Genomic DNA, 19,951 nt, shown 5'->3' on the forward strand with positions numbered 1-19,951 from the left:
TTTACTGTAGTACTACAGTGATATTTATTTCTAAAACTGATAAAATGCAGACACACTTGGTCGTGAACAAAAATGAGACTGGAAATGAGTATTTACATGTGAAGCATGGAAACAAAAAATGTTGTGACACTTGTGTAAAGCCATCATAGTGAACCTATGTTTACAAAGAGCAGTTCCACCACACAGTGGTGTTCAATCATAACCATGATGTCATAGAGTGAATCTGTGAAATGCTAAATACACAACAGATGGGATGAGAAGTGACAATGCAGTGACATTTTTGGAGAATAGGCCACTCATCAGTGGCCAACGCAAGAGCATGCTCTTTCCTTTTTAGACTGTGTGCTGATGCACTTAAGAAAAATGTCCTTGGCTGATGAACATTGAAGGATGAGCTTGTCACTCCACTTTCTGAGTTCGGCTGCTGCGGAGCTCTGTTGTCGACTCCTTTTAGAGTAACAACTCTTTTCGAGGAGCTTGCAGGAAAGGTAGTGGAGCCAAAGTGCGTTTGTGTATGGCTTGTAGCTCTTCCAATCATTTCTGCAAGTCGTGAAAATCGAGACACTGCTTTGAAAACCAGCGGCAATGCTAAGAAACTATTAGCTAAATTAGATGTTACGCTAGTGTACACTGCTTATTCATTTTCTATACAATAGCAATTATCGTGCAGATCTGTGCGAACAAAAGCAAAGAAAGCTGGGAATTGGTGACAGTGACAGTCAAATTTTCGGTCGCCATCACACATTGCAGATGAAGAAAAAGTTGTCGCAATTACAGAAGTGAAAATAAATGCGCATCCTTAATTGGCTAAATTGGTTATAAGTGAGTAGTACTATATATCACTGAAACAGTCTCTGCAGGGCCGGTAATCATAATTTTCTTATCTTTAGCAGCCTGCAAACAGCACCTATTCAGACAATGCATGCCCCTGGTGGTTAGCGGCTATGATGCGAGTCCCAGAGCGCTTCGGGTGCTGCCTAATCTCAGAGGTTGTGCTTCACTTCTGGCAAGTGGTCATAGTGGTGACCTGTGAGGTGACCTCAATAAGGTCACCTCATAGAACCACTGCTGGTGAGTGCGTTATTTCCACTCAGCGAGCAGGGGTTTAGTTACATGTAACTAAGTTATTTACGCAAAAGTTCCATTTTTGTTGGCATTTTGATCCCAAGGCCTTATGAATCGCTCAGATACTGTCTTTGTATTGAAATGTTGCACGAGTTATGCCTTAGTGCGCTGCCATGGATGCACATCGATCTGCTGTTTCATTCCCTGATATCTCAACATGGCTGGGGACCTAATAGAATCGTATGGCTCTTCCTTATTTGTTATAAACTACCATGCTTAAGATATCCCCCAGCAGGGGTTCACACGCGGAGTTTAAATTCAAAGCTCTGAGTGCACTTAACGGATTGGTATAAAAGTTGCATGATGTAAATGATTGATTTGTCATTTCTATCATTGTGCAGCTGGTTGTGCCTTGCATGATCAGTAGCAGGCAGAGTGATGGACTCACTGATTGTGCTCTTTCATGCGCCTGTAGATGTCAAACTGGTAGTCGCCAACACCACCAAAAAGCTCATCCTCGTGGGACACATCAGTATAGATGACTGCTCCATCTTGACACAGAGGAAAGAAAAGTCTGATGAGAACCTGGGAGTCTTGCCAAGAGAACAGCACAAAATATTTCGCAGAACAAGCAGACAAAAATATAAAATCTGTTAAGTGTTCAAGGATTACCATGATGTTGCTTCCTAAGAAATCATGATCCTGAAATTTTTTGAGGAATGAATAACACACACATGCAAAGCTAATACATTGGTAACAAGGTTTAAAGATAATGGCAGAGTTAAATGGGTCTTTCAAACTAGTGTTTTATGTTTGGAGCAATAGAATTGGCTTTGCAACTGCTGTTAAGTACTCGTAGGATTTCCCAGACAACAGTAAATGTTTTAACAATTTTCTTTTTGCGTGCCAAACATGTGTCGGAAAATATTTGCAAATCTGGTGCTGATTGCTGCGTGTATTGTGAAGTTCAAATGTCTATCTGAGCCATTGTGACACTGTCAATATTCCCATGTGTAACCTAACCATACTTTAAATGTATGAACTGCTTGCAAATTATTCTAAGAAAGGATACACAGTTGTTGTTTTGGTATTTCCAATTCTTTGCACTTTCCCAAGCCACACTATTATGATTTCTGACCGAAATAGCCTTTCTTTCACTTCACAATTGTTAAAAAAAATATGTAGACAATATTTTACATGTGTACATCTACTAAACATCAATCATCCTTGCAAGAATTGAGCTTAATTGCACTGTATGAAAAAATTAGAATCGTATGAAAATCAAAAGTACCATTGACAAGCTGAATTCGTCCATGGCCACAGAATGGGTTAAACAAACTAAGCTTTCACAAGGATGTAGCTACAATTCTGTTTGCAGAACTTGTGCTTAGCAATTTTCTAGCTATTGTTTAAACACACACTAAAGGCAAATATTAAGTCAATGTCAACTGTTCAAATACCATTCCAGAAACCTCGCAGCACTTGTTTCATGCCAAGAAGACACTTAGGTCAAGAGAAAATTGCGTTTCAAGGGTGTGCATACCTTTAGCACAATTAAAATCGCCTGCGCCTGAACTGGGAGTGATGACGTTGCAAACGCCATCACCACCATTTACTGCCATCGGTGAGTAAAACAGCACCTAAGAGACGGTGCTACAGTTTTTCGCACAAAACACCAATGCGTGGCCACGGAGAAACTGAGCCATGACAAAGCTCTTGGTCAAGTGACACGGACTGTTCGGGCATCCCACGACGTCACATGGACATAGCATTCTCTGCTACTCGCAGTTTATGCGAGTTTTGTCAGCCAGCAAAGCCAGCGCAGCATGATGCAATAACAAAAGTGCGGGTGGTGCGGAATTGAGCGAAAATGGAACTTTTCGACCACCTGCATTGTTACGTCAATTAATCCTTTTTTCTAAATATTGAATGGAACTGGAGAAGTGACATTTTTCTTTTGCCTCATAAAGTAATTATCTATTTATTATGTGTAGTTAATACTAGTGACAGAATTATAGTGAGAAGTGCCTGCATCGTTGGGCTAGTACTTGAATGTCCCGGTGTAGTCTCAAATCATGCACTGTACTTCCCTCAATTTCTCAATTACTAAAGCTCTCTTCACAATATGAACCTCCACCACACCTCCACCAATATGTTACGGGGACATTGCGAGTATAGGACTATATTTACAATATATATACAGGATGAGTCAAAGTAGTTAAGATGGCTGGCCACCAACAACACGCAGCACGCAGCTTCTCCGATCCCTTCTTCTTCCTCTCTCTTCTTTCATCCTTCCGTAACAATATTGATGCCTTAGACTATCACTTTAGCTTGACTTAATATAGCATCCTATTAATTTCGGTAAGCCTAAATTTAAGAAGAAAAAGAAATTTGACTAAAGCAGAGTCCTGTGCTGAGCTTAGTGTGATATAAAGAACTGACTCATTATCGAGCACTTCCTTACTATTTTCCCACTACATGAACTGCCAGAAAAAAGACAACAGTGTCATCAGCAAACTAGTACAAAACAACTGTAGCTTTCTCTGCTGTTCGCATACACCAAATTTGAGAAAGCAACCTACTATGCGTGAATAATGCCAGCGTTTGGCGAAAATTTGCATTTTGTTTTATTGTCAGGAATTCCCATATTTATTTCCTCAAGTTGTTTTTTTACTTTATTGTACCACAAGAGTGCTTGTAACGTGTTCTGCATCAAAATAACCTAGTTACGGTGACTACTGCATTTCAGCGCTCTTGTCAAATAAACTGTTAGAAGCTTTATGCATAGCAAATGTGTTATGGTTCCTCTGTAGATTTGTATGTATCAAGTATGCATGTGAAGCATATAATGTGTACTCCTTTATATGTGTATGGGCACAGTAGAACCTTGTTGATATGATCCTGTTTCTTGCAGTTGCCTGGCACTAACACTTGCAATTAAGAATGCAAAAAATGACCCACTAGTCTTTTTTACATGTTAATACAATCTTGGAAAACATTATCTTTAGGCACCAACATTCAGTACATTGCCAAAATTTGATCGTATGATATGTTTTCCGACTGCTAGATCCCATGAGAACAAGAAAAGGTGCGAGGCACATGTGATCAAGAGCGCTAGGCGCCTCCCGTGGTAGCTTCTTCACAGTAATTCTGCCCGTGTCATGCAAAAGTGCCAGCACGCACTTAGTTTCTTCTTCCAGTACCAGCAAATCTCAACATCTTTTTGCACGTTGTCACATGTCGCATTCGCAGCTATCGCTGCTGACTTTATTGCAATAAGCATGTTTATCTATATGTTTCACAGCAAGTGTGGCATAGTGTTGTTGGAAGTGTACTGTACGCTTTTAAGACAATAACTAAATCATGCAGTCTTTCCTGTTGCAGGCAGCACAGAGTGAGTGTCACGTTTCACTCCCGTAAGCATCATATTCCGGCATCGCCCACCAGCTCGATTTCGTTTCGGTTTCCCGACGCCCTCTTAGAACATTGCGCAATAGGAAAACAACAAAGCACATCTTAGGCTGCTCAAGCCCCGCCAACACGACATGCGTGCCACTATGATTCTTGCCGAGTGGGCACACTTAAAGTTCCTGTCCAGAAAAGCTGCTGACCCAGCCCGAATGTAAGGAGCACATAAGTTGGCGGAAGCCGCAAAAACAACAATGTGTGTCGTGGGCTGCTCAGGGCCCACCGGCTCATTGTGCAAGGCTTTGCATTACGTAGAAGTCAACTACACTTGAGTCTGCCAAATTGTTTTGTGACTTCAGGTCATACATTTTCCTGTTTAGTACCCTCCCCAGTCAAGTGGGTCAAACAGACAAAAACAAAGGGAGCCAAATACTGCACAAAGCAAGTTTCATGACATTCGATTGAGCCACAACCACACAAATACAAGAAACGTCACACTGACGCATATATAACGCCGGGCCTGGTTTCACCATGAATTGATAAATATAAAACTCTGACCTTCATTTCATCTTTTAATAATGAACCTATTGCAGTGAAATAAACTAAAACAGAATTTTGAAAGAATGCATTATCAGTTTAAAACTGATTATGTCTATTTATTTAGTCCCTTTACCATTCCAATGGAACAATTGGCCATTGTTTGATTCCACAGCTTGTAATCAGAAGTACAACTTCACACCCAGCAGCAGAGCACTGCAGCCACTGATCCACTGTGGCAAGCAATACTAAAATGCATTACATGGTTACCTTTGCGTAACCTGGACAATGTGTAGTCAATCACCGAGGCCAGAACACCACTTGTTTCGAGACTGAAGCTACCCTCAGGCAGATGGCAGTGAATGTGACATTGCTCCGTTGGCGCCACCAAAATGTTTCCCCAGTGGAGGTCACGGTGCTCAAACTCTAGAGCAGTTTCGGCGACGGCCAATGCGCAAGCAACTTGGAGGAAAATGCTCCTGGCTTCTGTTGCAGAGTTTATCTGCGAAGAGAATGACACAACAGCTGCTACCAAAAAACACTTTATGACCTGAATTACTTGCATGAAGGAAAAATAATCTGATTCCATTTAGAAATGCTTCTATGGCTGAAAATGCCTAAAAGTATTATACTCATCTGCTGCTTCAGGGTACAGCAGCAATATATTAGTGAAATGACTGACCTCATAATCTTCTAAGGATGTTCCGCCATCTGCAAACTGAAACATGATAAACTTCTGGTCTGCCTTGAAGCAGTCTGCAATAAGAAAAAACAAAAACAAAGAAAATACATTGCCACGTGTTCTTATGGTAGATGCGTTGACATTACATGATGTTACACTAATGTAGGTACCATTTACATTATGAAGAGATGTCGTGCATGTGATGACATTGCTTGCATTGAAGCAGTGCACAAGAATGAATTAAGTTGACTTCTTTATGTCTTGAATGTAGTGAATGGTCGTCGCTGCTTCACATTTGAGCATACTTATACCCAATATGGCTTCCACCACACACTCAATACAGAGATGGTTGGTCTCTCTATGCAAATGTGAATGCCATGAAGGGGTGTTTGTAGTGAGAAGCACATGTAACACTTCACATTTAACACATGATAACTTCTGATTTAAGGCATGATAAACTACTGTGTCCTACTTGGCAAGACACCTACACTAAAACCAGAGAGAGAGAGAGAGAGAGAGAAATAGCCAAAATAATTTTTGGTGTCCTTTTAAGCACACAACAGGTTTCTTTAAGACAAGAACATAAAGAGAGGAATTACAGAAATGCATGAATATTGATTTGTATAAATCACACACAAAGACTTGTATATATAAGTGTTCACCAGTGCTCGAGTGCCTTACCTGGCCTATCGTTTTCACTTGTCCTTTTGGAATCAAATGCATCCCACTGCTTCAGGAGGGCTGGGTGGTACCTGTCTTGAATGTAGTATAACCTGTAAGAGTAACATAATAAAACTCTCCTTGCATAAATTGACTCACAATCAGAAAGAATAGATGCTCTTCAATGACTTTCTACACACTGTGTTGCAGGCAGCGTAACCAGTTGCTAAATGTGCTGCAGACGCAGAGCTCTCTGCCAGAGACCAAATCGCACTGATACCACATTCATCCGTATTTTTAGTAGCATGGGACTTGCGGTATCTAGACATTAACTTAATATTTATTGTCTAATTTAAATTCTGGGGTTTTATGTTCCAAAACCACAATATTATTATGAGGCATGTCGTAGTGGGGACTTCAGATTAATTTTAACCACCTGGGGTTCTTTAACGTGCACTCAATGCACAGTACACAGGTGTTATTGTATTTCGCCTCCATTAAAATGCGGCCACCACGGCCAGGATTTGATCCAGTGCCCTTGGGCTTAGCAGCACAATGCCATGGCCACTACACCACCACGGCGGGTTATTCATCATCTCCAGCAGAGCACATTTCACAATATATGTGTGCTAGTTTTTAGGATACAAGTTGGAACGGAAAAAAAATAAATGGAAAAGGAACATGACAAGAAAGCTGCTGCAATAACGTGGTAGCCCTCTTTGTTCAGGTTGTTTTTTAGCTTTATTTAACCCTTCTACTATTGATGAGTATTTTCACTACTGTAATGTATGAGGCTGTAGCTGTCATGAGAAATAAATAGCTGGCAATGTGAACTGATGACGAGCATACCTATCAGTTTGCTTCTAGTTGCAGTTTTTGGCACAAGGTAGCTGCACTGGCATTGTGTATATTTTTGGGGGGGCTGCTTGAATGCTTTTATTGGAAAAAGTGTCTGTCTACATGCCTCATTTCTTAGAACTTTCTGGGAAATGGTTACTTGTTGCTATACAGAAAAGATTAAGATGAAGCAGGTCAGGCAACTTGCTTGACGTGCTGCACACATGGCAGATTCAGTGTGTACTACTGCCAACTGAAGTACTTGCATGCATCCTGGAATTTACTGGTGCAGTGTGCACTTGTGTGACCGGAGAAATGTGCCTCTCAACCTCAGGTTATGCAACCGGGCAACAAACTCGCAACTCCTGCAGACCATAGACTTCTGCTGGCAGTAGTGTACCACACTTTCTTGAATTTATTAAGCTCCCACATTTCCTATACTGGCTACGGAGGAGCGCCAGAAACCTTTTGCATGGCAAACATTCTATTTCCTTCAAATCTATCTACCTTACCCACTTTCGTCAACGTGGGTATAAAAAGAAAGGGATACTCAATTGAATGCCAGTAGATATCAACTAGAAGCACAGAAAAAGCTGCATGTGTGTATGAGTGTGACTTCAATTACCTTTTCACTTCAATAAAATTTGGGCAGATAGTGTTTCGTCCCTTCTGGGAAAGAGCACTCAACTCCCTGCAAAAAAAAGGAAAAGGAATGACAATGATGCTTCACCTCACAACATATTCAAGCTAAATGCCAAATGTGACAGTACTTATGCTCTTAGACATTTCTTTCACAAGATTCACACTCAGCCACAAAAGTTATGAGACGCAGGAAGCCTGGGCACTTAGCTTCAAGTCCAGTTTCAATCTATAGAAGCACTCTGCATTCATACAGCTGAAATTCACATTTGTCATGGAACCTGTGTCCCATAAACTTTTGTAGCTGGCTGTACAGCAACACTGAAACCATGCAAGAGGAGCAACGGTGAATATTCCATGTAAGAGCCTCAGGGTTTCCTGGTCAATGACAGATGGGCTCAATGCAAGCAGCACAAGGTGGCGTGAGCACGTTTAAAGATTTTGCAGCCAGACAGTATGGCCAGTATAAAGAACGACAAGTACAGCAACCTGACCTTTCTTGGAGGCTAAACAAAGCGCACAGTGAGTGGTTAATTCCAACAGGTGCGCAACCATCATTTGATGCCACGCGCACAGACGCTTTAATGATATGACTTAAGAGGTGAGAACAGTGGCTATGTTGTTGTTCAACCGTGGATTTCAAGTGATGACAAACGCGAATGTGTCTGTAGAGACCATTTTAAAAGAAATAGGAAGTTATAAACGGGTACTGACACAATGAAAAAAAACAAACTAATTGCAGATAGTTTAAAATTTTCAAATTGACAGCATAGTTCTAGAATTCAACAAATGTGCAACAAATTTATTATATACTTTTTTGATGTGACCAGTTCAAAATGCGTCCCAGAAGCAGAATGGCTTCCCAGCACAGACGAACATTTCTTTTACATTAGCAACAATGTGTGAGGTATCACAAGTCACTCGCACTCAGGCCAGGTTCAGTGATTGCAACCGACAACATGGCCATGCCACCAAAAGCTTGGCGCATCACATCGGCCATTTATTCTGTGCTTTTCCATATTTGACAGGAGAGAGAGGGAAACGTTAACGGCAAAAAGGAGAGGTTGCCCTGAGAAGTTCCTTTGGCCTGCTACTCCCACATATTTGACAAGAAATCTCTGCTGTCAGTACTCGAAAATGCACAATGCCCTTCTGACCTTCTCTCCCCCATTATCTTATCATGTTAATGCTTTCAGCAAGACAATTACAGAGCACCTTCGATTACTGCACCGAAATAAGTGTCAGTGACATATCACATGCCCACAAGCGTAACTTTTCGTGACGTTTCAGAAGCTCTTCTCTCACACACCCGGCATCACTCATTTGGTGCACATTTTAAATTCCTCACTTTAAAGGATTGTACAATTCACTAATTATTGCCTGCTCAAAAAAATTAGGGCTTGAACTGTCATTTTGGAGTTACCAGCTATCTACGTAAGAAAAAGAAAAGGGGGGGGGGGATGGAACATTTTGTATCAGCACAACTTTAACTGCAGCAAAGCTTGAACAGGAATGTATACATGTCACCTGCAACATACAAACTACAGCACTTTCAAGTTGTGATGCCTGGTACCGAAAATTAAGCAACACGCACTCAACAAGTAAAGCTGCATTCATCATATCTTCTTTCGGTGGTTTAACCAACCGGTGTGCACAGAAATTCACGCTCCTCAAAGTAAGTTATCAAGCATGCGGACTCAATAAAAGCAACAAAAGCAAGTCATCCAGCAAGCCAACATGCTGTCATTCCATGGTATGTAGGTCATCATCATCATCAGCAGCAGCAGCAGCAGCGGCAGCAGCGGCAGCAGCCTGTTTTATGTCTACTGCAGGATGAAAGCCTCTCCCTGCGATCTCCAATTATCCCTGTCCTGCGCCAACCGATTTCAACTAGCACCCATGAATTTTCTAATTTCATAGCTCCACCCAGTCTTCTGCCATCCTCGACTGCGTTTCCCTTCTCTTGGAACCCATTCTGTAACCCTAATGGTCCAATGGTTATCTAACCAGTGTATTACATGACCTGCCCAGCTCCATTTTTTTCTCTTGATGTCGATCAGAATATTGTCTATACTCGTTTGCTCTCTCTATCCAAACCGCTCTCTTTCTGTCTCTTATTGTAACATTATGCCTAGCAATCTTCGTTCCATCGCTCTTTGCACGGTCCTTAACTTGTTCGCAAGCTTTTTTGTCAGTCTCCAAGTCTCTGCCCCATATGACAGCACTGGTAAAATGCACTGATCGTACACCTTCCTTTTCAGTGATAATGGTAAGCTTCCAGTGAGGAGCTGACAATGTCTGCTGTATGCAGGTACATACTGACAAATGATGGCTTCTGGAAGAATCTGTGCAGCAGTTTTCTGATTTTCTCCATTCACAGGGAAGGAACCCTCAATGGGCACAATCTTGATGGCAGACGCTTTTGATCCATGTCCAATTCGGAATACTTCTCCATATGTGCCCTCGCCAATTTTCAGGCACTGCTTGAAAGCACTGAAGGAAGAAATAATGTTTAAATATTGCACATTTTTGCCACCAATGCATGAATTACTGCATGTTTAACTGTTATATAACTTCTCCCTGGTACTTGAACATCTTTACTTGGAAACTATATCAGAACATTGTGATGAAAATTGCCTTCAATCAGGCAGCTTTTGAGCATTATAGTAAAAGCCGAGTGGGTAGTTCTTTAAGAGAGCAGTGAGGAAGTGGGTTATACATGAATTTTGTCTTCACATACAGCTTAACAACAGAGCTGTATGTCTAAGACAAAAATTTTCACATTTGTGAAACAGTGAAAGCAGTAGTGACTGGGCTTACAAAACAAGGCTATGTCTGAACTTTTGCTTTATGCTCACAACTGTCCCGACCGCTTTTACAAAAATGAGAACATTGTTGTATCTTTTTTTTTCTTCCTCTCATGAGGGTTGTAATTGGTGGTACAAGTGCATGCACAGGTGGGCTTTGCACACAGAAATACGGTATACATTCAAAACAATACAGTCACAGTAAATACAGTCAACTTTAACTCATCTGACCTTTTGCTTGTTTTTATCATGGTCAAAGGTCGTGATAGGCGTTCATATGTCTCCATGCATAAGAAATTTTAAAAATTTAAGCAAGACTCATTTTTCTGTGCTTACACTGAACTCCAATGATTCATCATCGGCCAGCCATGACTGTCAATCAAGCAAACAGGCTGCACTTCACTTCAACCATCAGGTCACAATATTTCACATCTGTTTTCTCTTTACTTGGAGGTAAGCGAATATTTGAAATTTTGAACTGAATGAGCAGGTCTCTTCAGTATGTATTCGGTATGAGGAATCACTGTTCAAAAATGTCAAATATTCATTTTTGTTCCAATATACGAGATAACAGCACTTGTTTGAGTCTACATGAAAAAAGACTCATGCAAGAAATGACTGTTCCCAATGAATTGCTGTCGGCGAGCGGTGGTAGTTGCATAAAGGAACCTTTTTTTTTTTTTTACTGAACTCGTGGAGCGAATGACTTCTGTTCAATAATTTCGAGTCATTGAATAAAGATTCCTTGCCTATAGACAGCCTACATGTATATGAATTTCTAGTCGTGAAAGATGCAAGACAATTTATTGCTTAGCCAGTCTCAACAGGTCAATGGGAAGAATTTGCAGTACTGTAGCATCACACCTCCTTTAATGATCACAAGTCTCTGTGTATCTGGTGACATGCATCTGGTGACGTGTTGCTTGTCTGTTTCATTACTGTCATCGTTGCGGTGCACCAGATAAAAACACCTCTAAGCCATTTTTCATTTATAAGCTTCTTAGTTGACCGGACGTGTAATTGTCAATGACGTTATATGTATTGGATTATGTAAACAAAGCTCTTCATCAAATGGACTTGACGTAACATTTATATTTTATTTGGTTTAGAAATACCACTATGAATATTCAATTTGATATTCGAAGGTCATTCTTCTGCAATATTCATATTCAGTTCAATTAGGAGATTTTGCACCTTACTTATTACACGTTTCTGAGCAATCTAAAGAACACAAACTGAATCAGCCCAGCACAGGAACCAACAATATGCTGGATTGTCAACTAGAATGGCAGTACATTGCACTTGCAGCTCCCGCGTGGATTCTCAGTGAGGTTACCGAAGTGCATGCTCAAGCAGTGCGGGAAAACATTAAATTGAAACTGGCAGAAAGAGCTGCTTTACTAGAGTGAAAAAATATTAATACATCGTGTTCTATGAAAGCTATTTAGAGGAATGAGAAATTCTTTTGGGATAAATTGAGGTTAATTGTAGTTGGAAGTTGCGTGTAGAACAGAGCAAGCAACAATTAGAAATCAAGGAACTCAATGCACCTGGCACCAAGAGCTTGCTTGAAGGTCAAGGCTTTGCTCTGACGGCACATATCGAGTAGCATTTGATTGGCATCCAGTGGCACTCGTGAAGGAACCGCACTTTTGCGAGCCATGGTGAGTCTTGCCTGAAATTGATACAATTTTGAAGTTTTGAATAAAGCAATGTCCACATAAAAGTGTTATCATTTACCAGATCTTTAACAAAGTTATATGCATGCAAGAAAACAAGGGCCACAGCTATTTAAAAGTAATTAAAACAAATACTACAGGCCCCTCCTGAAATACTTTATAGCTTTTTCTGAGGTGTGGAAAAAATGTTTGTCCAAGAAACTGCATTTCTAGGCTTTTGTAGTTCCATGTGACTTTATGGGTCAAGATTATTAAGCAATTTAACTACATGCATTAGTGCTATGGAAAACCAGTAAATCATGTTCACTGGCTGGTATCACCGATGCTGTCGTAACAGAACTGACAATTTTTAATCCGTGCTTGCAATGTGAAAAATGACGCTAGTGCCGTGCATCTATTGCAGTTAGAAAGCCTGCCTCAATACCTCTCAAATTCAACAAATACTTACAGTGCGGCGAGAACTGTGCAGTGGCTGGCAGAAGAGGTTTATGCCATAAGTGATATTTAAGTTTCGACCGAGATGCCATGCTGCTTCATGATGCTCCGAGATAAAGGAATAGAGAAACATCGGTGTACCCTGAACGCTCCTGTATTCCTTTTTTTTTGCAAGAATGTTAGAAGAGGTCACCATATCATTTCGAATCTGATGCTGCTAGTACAAGATTTCCAAACAACTGTTCTGCAATAGCAACTATGAGATGCACCAGAGGGTACGCTACAGAAAGGTGAAGTTGCTCAAGTGTGATCCGATTTAATTTGGCAGATGTGCTTGCATGCATGCGAAAAGCATTTTTTTTTAAATAGTGCACTTTTTTTGCTAAAGGCCACACTTGAAAAACCATCCTTCCCATGCCAAAGAAGCTATACACAAGTTTTATGCTGTGTTACTCAGATACAATCTATTCTGGAAGGCTACTGAAGAAACAAGGTTCTATAGTTAAGCTAGAGGAAGAAGAGGTGATGGTGTCATCTAATGATCGATTTTCATTGTGAATAGCAGTGTAACCCACAGAAATAAACAGCAGCATACACTGTGGCCCCCTGAGACAATACAAGACCCAAATATTACAATCCATCGTTTAATTTGGATTGATGGGACATATGCAAGCGTAATCGCATGAATTGCATGAACTGTTAACTGTTTCAAAGGTTAAGATGAAATAAAATAATTTGTCTAGAGGCATACAACTGATATTGATGTGTCCTCCACATTTTCTTAAACTTTTATTAATGCTTAATAAGTCCACTTTCTAGCACCAAGCCTTTCCTTAAGTAATTACTGACTGCAAGTCTGATTATCACGCCATTAAGTTCCAACTGTTATCTGTCATGCAATACTGACCTGTCGTCTCGGGCAGGCAGACCAGTTGTTTTTACAAGCACTCTTATTTTTTGAAGAGTTGCAGTTAGCACCAATGATGCACTCTTCTGGCGCACAGTCTGACCGTCGATTATTTGAGCAACTCAAACGTGGTGCAAGTCTCTTCTTCAGTGTAGCTGGAAGAGGGGGTTGCATGAGCTGGCGCTGAGTGTCGAGTCCTTTAAGAACAACCTTGGTCTCCTTGAGCATTTTAAGCTCATTGCACATGCGTAAGCATGGTGCTAAAGGTTGCTCAGAGTCAGTTTTGTGCTTGGAAGCCTGGACTTCATTTTTGGGCTGTATTGCACATTGGTCTCTCAGATCTGTCAGAACAATGCGCAGATCTTTCAGCTGGAACTTTTCCCACAGAGCACGCTCCTGGCATCTGTTCAACCTTTCCGCATCAGCAAAAGTTGCACAATGTGGCTCAAGTGTGAGCGACTCTCCACACGAGCTGGTGTCGTCTGCCTGGACTTCATTTTTGGGCTGTATTGCACATTGGTCTCTCAGATCTGTCAGAACAATGCGCAGATCTTTCAGCTGGAACTTTTCCCACAGAGCACGCTCCTGGCGTCTGTTCAACCTTTCCGCATCAGCGAAAGTTGCACAATGTGACTCATGTGTGAGCAACTCTCCACACGAGCTGGTGTTGTGTGCCTGGACTTCATTTTTGGGCTGTATTGTACATTGGTCTTTCAGATCTGTCAGAACAATGCGCAGATCTTTCAGCTGGAACTTTTCCCACAGAGCACGCTCCTTTGACAAGCATGATTGCATATTTTCATTAGCGTGAGTGGACTGTGACTCACGTGCTAAGGATGCACCACATATGTCACTATTGACTGGACAGGCTTTTCTTTTGCTTCGCATTTTACTCCGACCTCTCACACATTTCATTTGGAACTTTTTACACGTGGCAAACTCCCTTGATGAGAGTGACTGTTCAGCATCATTTTCATCACCCAATAAAGATGTGTGTGGTGAGCAATCGTGTGCATTTTTGTTCAACCTTGTTTCTTGATGTTTTAGGTCTGTGGGAACAACACACAGCTCCTTAAGCTGGAATGTTTCCTGTAGGACATCTTCCTCTGACAAGAATACCTCTTCACTGTCACTTTGAGCAACCAACAAAGATGAACGCCGCAAGCACTTATCAGCATTTGATGTTTTCATACTGTCAACAAGCTTGACACGCAGATCTTTCTGAAATACGAACAGCTGTGAATTGTTTCCTAGTATTTGATGTGAAGCCTCTGGCTCGATAAATAGGCGACTCTTGCTTTTCTCAGTGTCACACAGGTTTCCACTCCCTTGCGAGTCTAAAACGTCAGACTTTGCAGAATATACAGCGAAAGTTGCATCTGGTTTGCTTAAGGCTCCTCCTTGAAGGTCTGCAACCTCAACATAAAAATCTTCCATCTGAGCTTTTTCCTGTTGAGTTACAGAAAGCTCAACAGAACTCTTATCATGTGACAGAGGCACAATGCTGCATTCTAAATCAGACCTGCAGTGGCTGGTCGAAGGACTCATGTGCCTGCTACTGTCTCTCAATGAGCTTCTGGCTTTCACGTCGCTGTCTGGAACATTTTCCCAAAACAAGCCACTGTTGTTTTTATTTGAGGGAGCTTGAAACTGCACTGCACTGGCTAGCTTTCGCTTCAGGCTACCCTTTACGTTACGTGACCCAGTTCCCTGGACTTGTTTCTCCAAAATGGCAGAGTTTTGTACTAAGACAGAGTTGTTACAGATGGTGGATGGTGCAACACGTGGTGTCTGCATTGCGCAGTTGAGAAACCACGCCTTTCTTGCTTCAACTCTGTTGACTTGGCCGTCAGACACTGGTGTGCTGACCAGGAGTGGTGACCATTCTTCTGCCATAGGTGTATCCCACACTGAATTCGAAGCGTCTCCACTTGTAAAGCTCATTTTGACTCTACTTCTATTTATTCCATCATCGCGCTTGCACTTTGTTCTATTTCTCTTCTTCCTTATAGTAATCCAGTTGCTGTGATCTCCTGGGATGAGAAATGAGGGAACCAAACCATCAGCAGTGTGGGTTCGTTCCTGTCTAGGCCTTTTGTTTCCTTCATATGCAATAGAGCTGTCATTTTCCATAAAGCGAGGGCTGCTGATATCAATGCTATTCATGTGACTTAAACTAGATAGCTCGATGCAATCTGTGTAGGTCCTATCATTCCGTCTTATATCTTTTTTTGGTGTTGAGCTTGTGGGGTTTACTGGACTGCCAGGAAGCTTTACCCTGCTGAAGTATAATGAGAATGACTCATCATCCTTGAGATGACGCCTAGGTATCTCACATGATGATGTGGAACTAGTGGAGCTGTGGCTTATCGCAGTCAGCTTGCTCTTTTGAAAATCCCCTTTCCTTATAGAAGTTGGTGGCAACTGCTGTGTCTGTGGCTTCTTGTTCTTAAGTGACAGCTTTGTTGGAAGTCTCTTGACATTCTGCCGCCTTGGTCTGGCTTTCCTGACGGCCAGGCTCTGTGACACAACATTCTGCTGGGCTGCAGGCTGTGAAAGGATGAAATCAGAAATTAACAGTGAAATTAAAACAACTTGTGTCAATGGGGTTTAATGTCACAAAACTGCACTGCGGGCTATGAGGGAAGTCATACTGGACGCTGCAGACTAGACTGATTGATTGACTTTTTTTCTTTCTATTCTAACAGTAAGTTTACACACATCAAGTGGACTTTAAAGGACACCGAGTGCACACACTGGGATCTGAGCACCTGGAATTTTTCAGCGTTCACATAAACAGGAGTAAACAAGCAGTTTTACATTCCCCTCATATTGGGATGCAACCACCATGGTCCGGACTTGATTACACTTCCTTGTGCTCAGTGGAACCACTTAAGTCATGATTAAGAGACTTAGATGGGCTAGTTGGCCTAATTGTGATCCTTTCTAGTACAGTGGGCCCTGTCCTTTCAATCCCCTTGTTTGTTAATCCTTTGGAGTCCTTTTAGCAATTGTCTTCCGTGCATTCTACCTTTGTCCCATCCTTACATGCACCTATTTAACTATGTTTCATCACTTAAGTCACCTTCAGCTCTAACAGTTCTCATTGAGGTTAGGGCTTTCTTGTCTTTAACATGCAGCTTTTCCTCATGGTGTGCTTTAATACAGAGCTGGCTTTTCAGCAAGCTCATGGTTTTTCTCCCTCTCTGCCCCTAGGATTACCCTTAACGTAAATATCCCCAGCAGATGAAAGATGATACTCAAGCTTCTTGCGTCCAGTCTTCCAGAAATTAATTTTTCCCCATGATTTCCCATGATGTCCAGCTACAAGAAGCACTGCCTCTGGAGATGCTACTTCTGTGCCGCAGCGTATGAGCTCCTGATGTCACATTCAGCAGACAAAACAAAAACATAGTCTCTCAACCAACCAAGCGACACGAGGTGTGAACATTATTTCGGTCGTGCCAACGTCCCCCAATAACTGGCATCAGCTTGCAGGATGATTAACAGCTGGTGAACGGTACAAGGAATCGTTGCATTGCTGCTGCTGTCAACACATGGCATGCCTGTCATTAACTAGCTGCTTGTGCCATACGTCCTCACCACATCTATCATCCCCAGTGCATCCTGACAGTTACATCCAGAGAACGTCGGCAATATAAGGCAATGCAGTTATATAAAATTTTGCACACTACTCACCCGTTTCCTATGGGCATTGCAGTTCTGTTGTGAGCACTTCCTGCAGGCTCGGTCGTCGGTACGTCCGCAGGGAGGTCTGGACTTCTTTCGACGCTCATTATCAGATCGCTCGGAGCTGATGTTGAACAGGTTAGTTACATTCCCATACATTACCTACAATGTAAAACCAGAAGTGATTTCACAAATGAGTACAGACAACTTGCACAGGTCACAGGACCTTGCGACTCTTTCAATTATGCTAAAAGTGTCGCCAATACTAGTCGCTAGGCAGCGAAAAAAAATCCAACGGCCCTTCAAATGCTGAGAGACGCTCGTTTGAGTGTTAAACACCAAGTTTTGCCCAGTATAAAGCCCAGGCTTGGAAATGTTCGTGCTGCCGCATTCTAGCATGACAGTTGCTTCACAATAAGCACTCCAAAATGTCATCATGAATCTGATGGTGTGTCTCCAATTTTGCTTGTTTCGCTTGCATTATGTGTTCTGGTTCTGCTGTCAACTGTGAAATGCTTCAGAGCAAGGTGCCTTTACAGACATGATTACTACACATTAGGCATGCATTGTTTCAAGAATCACTGAAATGAGAGATGTGCTAAAGAAGACCACTTTCTTGACCTTTAGATCAGTTTCAAACTTTTCAAAAATGAGAAAAGGATATAAATGCAAAAAAAAAAGAACTATGCTGAAACCACAGACGATGATTACGAATGTTATGAATAGCTGAACACTTCTAGGAAGCTATTTGCTTTATTAAAGGAATCATGCACTTGAAGGCCAACATTTGATACAGTGAAGATATTTAGGTAGTGTGTGTTGTTTCAATGCATAATACCTTAGAGAACAGAACCATTAACCAGCATATCTGTAGCAGTAGTATATGTGGACAGCACGTGCTTGATTCTGGACAAAGCTCCCACGTGGGAGCCGAAACGTCATTAAATTTGGTACCACTTCGGACAGTGCATCACTTCGTGCTTTTTTAATAAGTGCTGTAACAATTCATGTCCCATAACGAATTTGCCCCGCAACTCGGTTGAGCGAGAACGCACACCCTTTGCATGAAAGTTCAATCTCTGATACCAGAGCATCTGCCACAAAAATATGCGAAAGAGCATGTTTCACTTTAAAAGACTGTGTAGACCAATACTGCGCCATACATGTCTTTGTGCCTTCAATGCAATTGTTGCCACTACAATGGTTAGCAGCACGTTATGACCAACAAATTTCAGAAGCATTATTTTGTTTTAGTGTGTGTTTGGCATTTTGTCCAGCTGGAACGATAACTGCTGGTACAGTTCTGTTCAGACAAGTAATTGAAGTCAGGAGCTGCTATGTTCTTCCTGCGCATACATATCGAGTATACTTTGGACGTGCCTCCAGAATAGCAAAGGAGAAACAGTGACATAGCTGGAACACAGACTGATCTGTGGGTTGTGGCCGCAGAGACCACAGTGTGCCAGGGGTGTTCGCATACAAAGTTGACTGCGGACAGTTGATCTGGTACAACCATGGCACGCAGAGGCCTCAGTGACCTGTGCCATTTTTGAACCCCACTTACCCTTGAGTGTCCTGGAGTTACTGTGCTGCCCGCTTTATTATAATCTTCAGGCCTTCCTTTGCTGCTATCATTTTAATTTTCTCATGCTGAATGATTTCATGGGGCCAAATCGCACAGTAAACGTAAATTCCTTCCTGCTGAGAGGAACTCTAGCACAGCAGAGAGAGAGAGAGAGAGAGACAGAAAGGCACATATGTTAACCAGAGGTAGTTCTGGTTGACTACCCTGAGCGGGGGAAGGGGTAGGAGTATAGAAAGAGAAAGCGCGGAAGAGAGAAAGAGAAAGCGGGACCAGCACAAACCTACCGCGTACGCTATAGAGCCGGGAGCAAGCGGCGCTCTTACGGTCTATTATGAAGGTCTGTAGACCTCAGGAACCTGAGTAAAGAAGCGCAAAAGAAAGAAGAGGCGTCCAAACGGAACGCTACATTCATGAATCATCTGGAAAGAACGGTACACTGGCGTTTGGATTACTTCTGGACGGAACGCTACCTGCAGAACTCTTGCGTCTGGCGGAAACTTTAGCATTTGTTATCGCTCCGTTTGGACAGAACGATAGACATTTCGTTTGTAGAAGCTGCTGGACCGTCATATGCACGAGTTTCCGCGCAAACAAAAGTGAGAAATCTTCGAACTTACCTTCCCTCTTGGAGCACGCTTTACCTTCGCCGTAGGGTTGCTGGTGAAGAAAGTGAAGGCATGAATAAAACAAGCTTCTCTGGGAAGCAATTGATGCCGTGTTTATAAAGTTCATGTACCTACCATAGGCTGTCGAAAAGAATTTCCGACTGATTTCTCGGCGGCGTTTCAAGCAAAACCACCTCGGGGCTCCAGACGCGTTTGGTATTGGAAGCTTCGAGGAAACTCGATTTGTACCTCCTGCCATATGTTTTCAGGAGCTTCATTGTTCACGAATTTAAACGCTCACACTGTTTACACATCGCTCTTGCTCGCGCACCGCAATGCAGTTCAAACCAGAAGTTGCTACGTCTGTTACTCCGATTCGAATCCGAGCGCTACGACCTCAGATTGGATTGGA

The 19,951-nt window shown here is 42.0% G+C and overlaps 1 protein-coding gene across 3 annotated transcripts; it reads right to left on the reverse strand.

Annotated features, from left to right (window-relative positions):
* Positions 1 to 19,951, reverse strand: LOC135915396 (uncharacterized). 3 transcript variants are annotated; one of them, XM_065448633.1, is made up of 14 exons: positions 19,675 to 19,770; positions 19,552 to 19,591; positions 19,219 to 19,290; positions 18,914 to 19,062; positions 17,359 to 17,511; positions 13,660 to 16,209; positions 12,189 to 12,313; positions 10,151 to 10,324; positions 7,818 to 7,883; positions 6,377 to 6,468; positions 5,696 to 5,769; positions 5,284 to 5,515; positions 1,514 to 1,616; positions 1 to 540 (listed from the first exon to the last, which is right to left on the reverse strand). In XM_065448633.1, exons 5-14 carry the CDS (start codon positions 17,506 to 17,508, stop codon positions 300 to 302), a joined length of 3,807 nt encoding a protein of 1,268 aa, XP_065304705.1. In that variant the 5' UTR covers positions 17,509 to 17,511; positions 18,914 to 19,062; positions 19,219 to 19,290; positions 19,552 to 19,591; positions 19,675 to 19,770; the 3' UTR covers positions 1 to 299. The 3 variants fall into 3 exon arrangements, with proteins under 3 accessions (XP_065304705.1, XP_065304623.1, XP_065304547.1); XM_065448551.1 differs by lacking the exon at positions 19,219 to 19,290 and having other exon boundaries at positions 19,675 to 19,774; XM_065448475.1 differs by lacking the exons at positions 18,914 to 19,062; positions 19,219 to 19,290 and having other exon boundaries at positions 19,675 to 19,951.

The sequence above is a fragment of the Dermacentor albipictus genome, chromosome 1 (assembly GCF_038994185.2).
Source record: "Dermacentor albipictus isolate Rhodes 1998 colony chromosome 1, USDA_Dalb.pri_finalv2, whole genome shotgun sequence".
Classification (NCBI taxonomy): Eukaryota; Metazoa; Arthropoda; class Arachnida; order Ixodida; family Ixodidae; genus Dermacentor; species Dermacentor albipictus.

Excerpts from the sequence above, each read along its gene's own strand:
- LOC135915396 (XM_065448475.1), bottom strand. The coding sequence starts at position 19,817 with ATGAAGCTCCTGAAAACATATGGCAGGAGGTACAAATCGAGTTTCCTC. Across the intron at positions 19,592-19,674 it reads ATTCTTTTCGACAGCCTATG|CAACCCTACGGCGAAGGTAA; the intron begins GTAGGTACATGA and ends TTTCTTCACCAG. Across the intron at positions 12,314-13,659 it reads CTGCCTGCCCGAGACGACAG|GCAAGACTCACCATGGCTCG; the intron begins GTCAGTATTGCA and ends TATCAATTTCAG.